The following is a 10,604-nucleotide window of genomic DNA, read 5'->3' as shown; positions in this document are numbered from 1 at the left end:
TATCAATACTTTCATACAGGGTCTTTTTCATACAAGTTCATTGACATTCAGGGGGTATTTTTTTATTTGGGGGGGGGGGTGACAGGGAGCATTTTCTGTTGGGAGAATAGTTTCCGGGAGAATTTTACCAAAGATATTTTACTCAGGGGAGAGGGTTTCCTGGCAATATTTGAAAATCGGTCAAAAATTAAATAAAAATTCAACTGAAAGTAAGGAGTACCATTCAAAAATATATAGTTTTTTTTTCGTGAGCCAGAGGGCGAAAGCCGAGCATTTTTTTTCTACCGCAACAATAGCGATTTTTCACCTTCAAGGCTTTAGAAGGTGAAGTCTTCTGACTTTATTGCACAAGTAGTACTTAGGCGGCACAGTATCTGGGAATGCCTTTAGGGTAGACATAGCTGGTATAGCCTTACCATCCTCAAATGTCCAGGCAAACTGCAGGGGATCTGGTTTTCTCTCAACGGTTCCATAATTTCTTCTTGCAGGATATAGAACACAGTCTGATTCTATTAGATGAGTCCTATCCTTTCCAAAGTCTATGCGAACACTCGTTCCACCAACATCCTGCATTTGCGCTGTACGGAAATTCGGCCAAATTATTTCCGCTATTGTTCCATTTGCACGGTTAGCTAACCCCTTCTCAACATTAAATTTAAAAAAGCAAGTTTTCCACTGAAAGGAAGGAGCGACATTAAAAGCTAAAACGAATAGAAATTATTCTGTATATGAAAGGAGCTGTCCCTTCTCAACACCTCGTTCTTTACGCTAAAGTTTGACTCTTTGGCACAACTCTACTTTTTAAAGCAATAAACAACGCTAGCGTAAAGAGGGAGGTGTTAAGGAGGGGACATCCCTTTCATATACGGAATAATTTCTGGTCGTTTTAAGTTCTAATATCGCTCCTTACTTTCAGTTGGAAAAACCTCCTATAGTAGTGCCATAGTCGGAATGTATCATTCACAGAAGGGCCTTTAGAAAGAGGTTGAAGAGATGTGATGATAACATGCAATCCTGAAGTACCACTCACAAAGTTGTAAACTCTACTGACAACCCATCAGCGGCTATTGATTGGCCTTGAAACTGACAGCCCATGACACCTCTTCTGACAACCCATCAGCGACTATTTACTCGGCCTTGAATATATATATATATATATATATATATATATATATATATATATATATATATATATATATATATATATATATACAATCGAACTCTAAGACAATAGAACTTTAAGACAATAGATTATTATACATCTACAATAGAACTTTAAGAACTTTATATTCTATTCAAGAATAGAATAGAACTTTATTTTAAAAATGTCTATCCCAGCATTGTTGCCGAATTGAATTTACGTTAAAAAAACACATATATATATATATATATATATATATATATATATATATATATATATATATATATATATATATATATATATATATATATATATATATATATATATATATATATATATATATATATATATATAGTGTTTTTTTAACGTAAATTCAATTCGGCAACAATGCTGGGATAGACATTTTTAAAATAAAGTTCTATTCTATTCTTCTATCTGGACTATTTCATAAGGGATTCCATAGTGAAGGAGGGTATGCCAGAGTTCTTCACACCATATTAGGTCAAATATCTGACGGAAATCACCAAATATTTGGTAGAGTTCTTCGTTGAATTCGATGTATCGTTCCATAAGCTGTTGAACGACGATTATCTGATCGATTGTGGATCTTACAGGGCGGAAACCAGCCGGATATTCTTTAATGGTAATAACAGTTGTTACTGTTGAAGGATGGCCCGTGAGGCTGATTGGGTGGTAGTTTCCGTATTCTTTCTTTGATCCCTTTTTGTGAATAGGAACAATGGCAGCCTTGCACCACTGCAAAATGCAGTGCAATAATAGCAAAATATTTGTTTTCATTTTAAGTTTGATTTTCATATTCAATCTAAGCATTACTCGCTTTAAGATCTATTTATTCATTTATATTATTACTTGTAGTATGTTTTTTGCTATGATTGTTTATTTAATTTCTGTTCGTTTTGGGTTTCATTTATTTCTTAAGAGTAATTTCTGGTCGTTTTGAGTTTGAATTGTAACAGGTATTTGTATATGCTGAGCTTAAGTTTAAAATGGCCTTTAATTTTCTTTGAAAAACTTATTTTTCGGAAAGTTTTTTTGAATTAATTTTTGTTCGATTTTGATTGCAAAAAGTTTCAAGTTTTTATGGCAGGGAGGGGGGGGGTGCTTACGGTCTTATTATTCTTGGCTTTAAAAGAACGGATCTAGAACTTTCAATTTAAATCAGATGAGGTATTTTTCAAAGTCTATACGATTGCCTTTTTGCTAAAAACCATATATATGAACATTAAACAGCATGCATAACTTGTGGACAGCGATTGACAACAATGAATGGATTGAAAAAATAGCTCCAATAAGGGGGTTTAGACCATTTCACTTACTGACACAGAGGGATCACGACTGTTTGGAATTGTAATTTACCTTAATGGTAATTTGTGTGCCAAAGAACTTTTGCATCTATCACAGAGTATGTATTTTAACCTTATAATTGGATAATTATAATTGATTTTCTATGTGTTTTTCCCATACAAATACCTTTCCCATAAGTTATCAACCCACCTTAATAATTTATGCCCCAGGGCATAACTTGCAACGCCTACTCCTCCGCCCTGGTGGGCTGTGTCGACACCGGAGATTTTTGGTATAAGAAGTTAGAACGATTTTAACAAAATATCTATCTCAAAATTTTTATCTGATGCATTTAGGGCGTGGAGTAGGGAGAGGGGCTAGTTGCCCTCCAGTCTCTTTTGACTCTTAAAAAGTGAACAAGAACTTTCAATTTCCAATCAAATGAGCCCTCTCTAAAGTTTATACGAGCCTTCCTTCCATAAGAAATAATATGAAGGATTCGGAGAATCCTTAAACTACAACCCTTGCCCTGAGGGCTTTGGGGGAGTTGTAATCCTCAAAGACCTAATTTCCAGAACTTAAAACTACGTTTAATAAAATGGCTGTCTTAAACTTTTGATTGGATGTGTTTGGGGAAAAGGTGGGCGTGAGAGGGGGGAGTAGTAAGTACATATGGAATTTGCTCTCTTTACGTTCCCTGGCAGCTTTCCAAGGCAGATTACCAGACTGGTTATTTGGCAGTGTATAATGTAGTCAAACATGTTTTGAGAGTATGGTCGTAATAATATAATGTGGTCAAACAGGTTTTTTTCTGTTTCTGATAAGAATTGCACAATGAATGTACATCGTGAGTTAACGTGCACATTTTTCTTAAAAAACTGGTACATTTAAAAAGGGGTAATGAGATTTGCGAATTGGAGTGTAGGATTCGCGAAGGTGGAGTAAAAAAAAGAAAAGGGTTTAACATTTGCAAATACTTCAATGTGTTGTCAATTTAAAATAGTTTGAAATAAAAAAATTTAAAATAGTTAAGAAATAAAAAAATTTAACAAGAAATGGCTGAAAAGTGTTTTGGGGGAGAGGGGGTGATTGTGTACTGTATAATAAACATGTGATGTTTGGACAGTGTTGTCAATTTAAAATAGTTTAACGTTCCCTCCTTCCCCCATTTCCGCGGGCAGGGGAGGGGGGGGGGTCAATTTTGGAGAGAAAAGCCAAAATGCTCAGAATAGAAAATAAAGGTGAACTGCCTCAAGGGGAAGGCTCATAGACCCTTCCTTCCTCAATTTTTGAGGGCCGGGGTGGGTCAATTTTGGGGGGAAAACCAAAAATGATCAGAATCGAAAATAAACGGGATCTGCCTCAAGGGGAAGGCTCAGAGGCTCTTTGTTCCCCCATTTCTGAGGGCAGGGGAGGGGGGTCAATTTTGGAGGGAAACCCAAAAATACTCAGAATCGAAAATAAACGGGTTCTGCCTCAAGGGCAAGGCTCAGAGGCCCTTCGTTCCCCCATTTCTGCGGGCAGGGGAGGGGGGGGTCAATTTTGGAGGGAAAACCGAAAATACTCAGAATCGAAAATAAACGGGATCTGCCTCAAGAGGAAGGCTCAGAAGCCCTTCGTTCCTCCATTTCTGAGGGCAGGGGAGGGGGGGTCAATTTTGGAGGGAAAACCAAAAACACTCAGAATCGAAAATAACTGGGATCTGCCTAACGGGAACGGCTCAGCGCCCCCGCCGTCCCTCATGCCTGCTGCCAGGGGAGGGGGGGTCAATTTGAGGAAAAAAAAAAATACTCAGATTCAAAGATAATTTTCATTCGTCTTAGTTTTTTTTAACGATGCTCCTTATTTCGAGTTGAAAATGCTTATTTTTTTAATTTAATTGGGAATGAAAAGTCAAACACTAACATAAAGAACAAGCTATTTCGGAGGGGGTATCTCACATAATATAATTTGTGATGTACATTAGTATTATTTTTTAATGATGTTCAATATTTTTCGTAGAAAATGATTTCCTTTTTATTTAACTCAGAATGAACATTCGAACTATGACAAAAAAAACCAGGGATTTAGGAGTGAGTAGATAACTTCAGATGCGGATTACTTTCCAGTCGGCTTAGTTTTTAACGATGCTCCTTATTTTTAGTTGAAAATGCTTATTTTTTAATTTAATTGGGAATGAAGAGTCAAAGTCTAACATAAAGAACAAGATATTTTGGAGGGGATAGCTAACTTCATATACGGGATAATTTCCATTCGTCTTAGTTTTTAACGATGCTCCTTATTTATAGTTGAAAATGCTTATTTTTTAATTTAATTGGGAATGAAAAGTCAAAGTCTAACGCAAAAGACAAGGTATTTTCGGAGGGTAGCTCAACTTCTTATGCAGGATAATTTCCATTCGTAGCAGTTTTTAACGATGCTCCTTATTTCCTGAGTTGAAAATGCTTATTTTTAATTTAATTAGAGATGAAAAATTCAAGTCTAACATAAAGAACAAGGTATTTCGGAGGGGGTAGCTAACTTCATATACGGGATAATTTCCATTCGTCTTAGTTTTAACGATGCTCCTTATTTCTAGTTGAAAATGCTTATTTTTTAATTTAATTGGAATGAAAAGTCAAAGTCTAACATAAAGAACAAGATATTTCGGAGGGGGTAGCTAACTTCATATACGGGAAAATTTCCATTCGTCTTAGTTTTTAACGATGCTCCTTATTTCTAGTTGAAAATGCTTATTTTTTTAATTTAATTGGGAATGAAAAGTCAGGCTCCAACATGAAGAACGAGGTATTTCGGAGGGGGTAGCTAACTTCATATACGGGATAATTTCCATTCGTCTTAGGTTTTAACGATGCTCCTTATTTCTAGTTGAAAATTCTTATTTTTTAATTTAATTGGGAATAAAGAGTCAAAGTCTAACATAAAGAACAAGATATTTTGGAGGGGATAGCTAACTTCATATACGGGATAATTTCCATTCGTCTTAGTTTTTAACGATGCTCCTTATTTATAGTTGAAAATGCTTATTTTTTAATTTAATTGGGAATGAAAAGTTAAAGTCTAACATAAAGAACCAGGTATTTTGGAGGGGGTAGATAACTTCATATAAGGGATAATTTCCATTCGTCTTAGTTTTTAACGATGCTCCTTATTTCTAGTTGAAAATGCTTATTTTTTAATTTAATTGGGAATGAAAAGTCAAAGTCTAACATAAAGAACAAGTTATATCGGAGGGGGTAGCTAACTTCATATACGGGATAATTTCCATTCGTCTTAGTTTTTAACGATGCTCCTTATTTCTAGTTGAAAATGCTTATTTTTTAATTTAATTGGGAATGAAAAGTCAAAGTCTAACATAAAGAACAAGGTATTTCGGAGGGGTAGCTAACTTCATATACGGGATAATTTCCATTCGTCTTAGTTTTTAACGATGCTCCTTATTTCTAGTTGAAAATTCTTATTTTTTAATTTAATTGGGAATGAAAAGTCAAAGTCTAACATAAAGAACAAGGTATTTCGGAGGGGGTAGCTAACTTCATATACGGGATAATTTCCATTCGTCTTAGTTTTTAACGATGCTCCTTATTTCTAGTTGAAAATGCTTATTTTTTAATTTAATTGGGAATGAAAAGTCAAAGTATAACATAAAGAACAAGGTATTTCGGAGGGGGTAGATAACTTCATATACGAGATAATTTCCATTCATCTTAGTTTTTAACGATGCTCCTTATTTCTAGTTGAAAATGCTTATTTTTTAATTTAATTGGGTTGAAAAGTCAAAGTGTAACATAAAGAACAAGGTATTTCGGAGGGAGCAGCTCACTTCATATACGGGGTAATTTCCATTCGTCTTGGTTTTTTAACGATGCTCCTTATTTCTAGTTGAAAATGCTTATTTTTTAATTTAATTTTGATGAAAAGTCAAAAGTCTAACATAAAAGAACAAGGTATTTCGGAGGGGGGATCGTTACTGATATTGATGTAAGTGCGTAACCTACAAACTGACGAAAATATCCAGTACTTTTTTTTCTTATAGCCTTGACTTTGAAGACATTTCTTCATCTTAATTGGCTTTAGAAATATCATGCAAAATAAACTAGCCTAACTGTCGTTTCTTTGTCTAATTTTGAGCAAAAACAAAAGGATTGTAACACCTGATTGCCCCGTTTTCCAACTTTTACCTTGAGAATCGATGTTGTTAGCAGAATTTCAAAAGGATCGTTTATTAATGCTGGCGTATCTGATGACGATGCTCCTTATTTCTAGTTGAAAATGCTTATTTTTTAATTTAATTGTGATGAAAAGTCAAAAGACTAACATAACAAAAAACAAGGTATTTCGGAGGGGGGTTCATTACTGATATTGATATTAGTGCGTAAACTACAAACTGACAAAAATATCCAGAATTTTTTTTTCTTATAGCCTTGACTTTGAAGACATTTCTTCATCTTAATTGGCTTTGGAAATATCATGCAAAATAAACTAGCCTAACAGTCATTGCTTTGCATGCAAAATAAAAAAAACTAGCCTAACAGTCATTGCTTTCTCGAATTTTGAGCAAAAACAAAAGGATTGTAACACCTGATTGGCCCGTTTTCCAAGTTTTATCTTGAGAATCGATGTTGTTAGCAGAATTTCAAAAGGATCGTTTATGAGTGCTGGCGTATCTGATGAAATAAAAATGCTTATTTTTTAATTTAATTGGGGTGAAAAGTCAAAAGTGAAACATAAAAAGAACAAGGTATTTTGGAGGGGGGCAGCTCACTTCATATACGGGGTAATTTCCATTCGTCTTAGTTTTTTTTAACGATGCTCCTTATTTCTAGTTGAAAATGCTTATTTTTTAATTTAATTGTGATGAAAAATCAAAAGTCTAACATAAAGAACAAGATATTTCGGAGGGGGGCTCGTTACTGATATTGATATTAGTGCTTAAACTACAAACTGACAAAAATATCCAGAACTTTTATTCTTATAGCCTTGACTTTGAAGACATTTCTTCATCTAAATTGGCTCTAGAAATATCATGCAAAATAAACTAGCCTAACAGTCATTGCTTTGTCGAATTTTGAGCAAAAACAAAAGGATTGTAACACCTGATTGGCCCGTTTTCAAACTTTTACCTTGAGAATCGATGTTGTTAGCAGAATTTCAAAAGGACCGTTTATGAGTGCTGACGTATCTGAGGAAATAATTTAGGCCATATTATAAATTTAATTTTTTTTTTTTTAATTCAGTATTTTTTAAGTAAGGACACCCGATAACCTAAAAATGTTTAATTCAAACCATTACCTTGAGAATCGATGTTGTTAGAAGAATTTCAAAAGGATGGCTTATGAGTGCTGGCGTATCTGATGAAAAAATTTAGGTCATATGATAATTTTTTTTTAATGCAGTAGTTTTTTTTTTAGTAAGGACCCACGCGACAACACCCCTACAGAGAGAACACCAACACACAAATAAGAAACACACAAATAGACGACACATTCATAAAGACAACACACACACACAGAAACGACACCCACACAGAGACGACACACACACACACACACACACACAGAGATAAGACACACACACACAGACGACATACTCAAAGTGACGACTGACACATAGATACGACACACACACACACACACACACACACACACACACACGCACACACACACACACAGAGAGATGACAAACACACAGAGACAAGACACATAGAGAGACGACACACACACAGAGAGACGACAAAACACACAGAGACAACACACACACACACAAAGAGACGACACACACACACACACACATACACACACACACACACACACAGACGAAACAAACACATATACGACACACACACAGAGACTACACACACACACACACACAAACACAAAGATACAAAACAGACACAGAGACGACAAAACATACAGAGAAGATACAAAAACAGAGACGACACACTCACATAGAGACGACAAACACACACACACACAAAGACAACAAACACAGAGACAACACACGCACAGAGACGACAAACGCACAGAGACGACACACATACACACAAACACAACAAGCACAGAGACAACACGCACACAGAGAAAACACACACAGACACAGAGACGACACACACATAGCGACGAAACACGCACAGAGACGACACACACACACAGAGACGACAACACATAGCGACGAAACACGCACAGAGACGACACGCACACAGAAAACAGCACATACACACACACACACACACACACTCACAGAGACGACACGCACATAGCGACGACACACACACAGAGACGACAACACACAGAGAGAAGATACTAGCACTGAGACGACACACACACACACAGAGAGAGAGAGAGACGAAACACACACAGAGATGACACACGCACACAGAGACGAAACACACACATAGAGACGACACATGCACATAGAGACGATACACACACAGAGACAACACACACACAGTGAGAGAAGACACACGCGCAGAGACGACACACACAGAGACGGCACACACACACAGAGAGAAGATACACACATACGGAGACAAAACACCCATAGAGACGACACACACACAGAGACGATACACAAACAGAGTCAACACGCACACAGAGAGACGAGACACCTAGACAAGAAATGACAAAAACACACATAGAGACGACACACACACACAGATACGAAACACACATAGAGACGACACACGCATAGATACAACACACACACACAGAGACAACATACAGAAATAGACAACACACACAGAGAGACGACACACACACAGAGACGACACACTCAAAAGTGACGACTTACACATAGAGAAAACACACACACACAGACGACAAACACACAGATACGTTACACATAGAGAGATGACAAACACACAGAGACAACAAACACACAAAGAGACGACACACAACACACAGATACGAAACGCACAAAGAGACGACACACGCACAGAGACGACACACACACAGATTCCCCAACAAAAACAGAGACGACACATCCACAGAGATGACACACACATAGAGACGACACACGCACAGACACGACACCCGAACAGAGTCATAGTGAGAGAGATATCCAAAAAGTTGGGTTGATCTAGGTTTACTTAGAGTGGCGCGTCACTCTAAGTGAACCTAGATTCAACCCAACTTTTTCGTCTCTGTGTGTGTGTCGTCTCTATGGGTGTTTCGTCTCCGTATGTGTGTATCATATCTGTGTGTGTGTGTGTGCCGTCTCTGTGTGTGTCGTCTCTGCGCGTGTGTCTTCTCTCTCTATGTGTGTGTCGTCTGTGTGTGTGTGTGTGTCGTCGCTATGTGTGTATGTCGTCGTCTCTGTGTGTGTGTTGTCTCTCTGTGTGTATCATACCTGTGAATGTGTCGTCTCTATGTGTGTGTTTCGTCGCTGTGTGAGTGTGTCATCTCTGTGTGTGTTGTCGTCTCTCTCTCTTTCTCTCTGTGTGTGTGTGTGTGTGTGTGTGTGTGTGTGTGTGTGTGTGTGTGTGTGTGTGTGTGTGTGTGTGTGTGTGTGTGTGTGTGTGTGTGTGTGTGTGTGTGTGTGTGTGTGTGTGTGTGTGTGTGTGTGTGTGTGTGTGTGTGTGTGTGTGTGTGTGTGTGTGTGTGTGTGTGTGTGTGTGTGTGTGTGTGTGTGTGTGTGTGTGTGTGTGTGTGTGTGTGTGTGTGTGTGTGTGTGTGTGTGTGTGTGTGTGTGTGTGTGTGTGTGTGTGTGTGTGTGTGTGTGTGTGTGTGTGTGTGTGTGTGTGTGTGTGTGTGTGTGTGTGTGTGTGTGTGTGTGTGTGTGTGTGTGTGTGTGTGTGTGTGTGTGTGTGTGTGTGTGTGTGTGTGTGTGTGTGTGTGTGTGTGTGTGTGTGTGTGTGTGTGTGTGTGTGTGTGTGTGTGTGTGTGTGTGTGTGTGTGTGTGTGTGTGTGTGTGTGTGTGTGTGTGTGTGTGTGTGTGTGTGTGTGTGTGTGTGTGTGTGTGTGTGTGTGTGTGTGTGTGTGTGTGTGTGTGTGTGTGTGTGTGTGTGTGTGTGTGTGTGTGTGTGTGTGTGTGTGTGTGTGTGTGTGTGTGTGTGTGTGTGTGTGTGTGTGTGTGTGTGTGTGTGTGTGTGTGTGTGTGTGTGTGTGTGTGTGTGTGTGTGTGTGTGTGTGTGTGTGTGTGTGTGTGTGTGTGTGTGTGT

The 10,604-nt window shown here is 37.7% G+C and overlaps 1 protein-coding gene across 1 annotated transcript; it reads right to left on the bottom strand.

Moving 5' to 3' along the window:
* Window positions 1–1,564: 1,564 nt before the first annotated feature.
* LOC148949012 (uncharacterized) lies at window positions 1,565–1,939 on the bottom strand. The gene has a single exon (XM_089095087.1). It carries the CDS (start codon window positions 1,937–1,939, stop codon window positions 1,565–1,567), a length of 375 nt encoding a protein of 124 aa, XP_088951213.1.
* Window positions 1,940–10,604: the final 8,665 nt, after the last annotated feature.

Source organism: Artemia sp. Qi Xiang Cuo, chromosome 9, assembly GCF_049724085.1.
Source record: "Artemia sp. Qi Xiang Cuo chromosome 9, ASM4972408v1, whole genome shotgun sequence".
NCBI classification, from domain to species: Eukaryota; Metazoa; Arthropoda; class Branchiopoda; order Anostraca; family Artemiidae; genus Artemia; species Artemia sp. Qi Xiang Cuo.
Note: the sequence above shows the minus strand (reverse complement) of the source record. Positions and strands in the feature narration are given on the sequence as shown.

Bases quoted from the DNA above. Each gene is read 5' to 3' on its own strand.
- LOC148949012 (XM_089095087.1), bottom strand. From the start codon at position 1,939: ATGAAAACAAATATTTTGCTATTATTGCACTGCATTTTGCAGTGGTGC.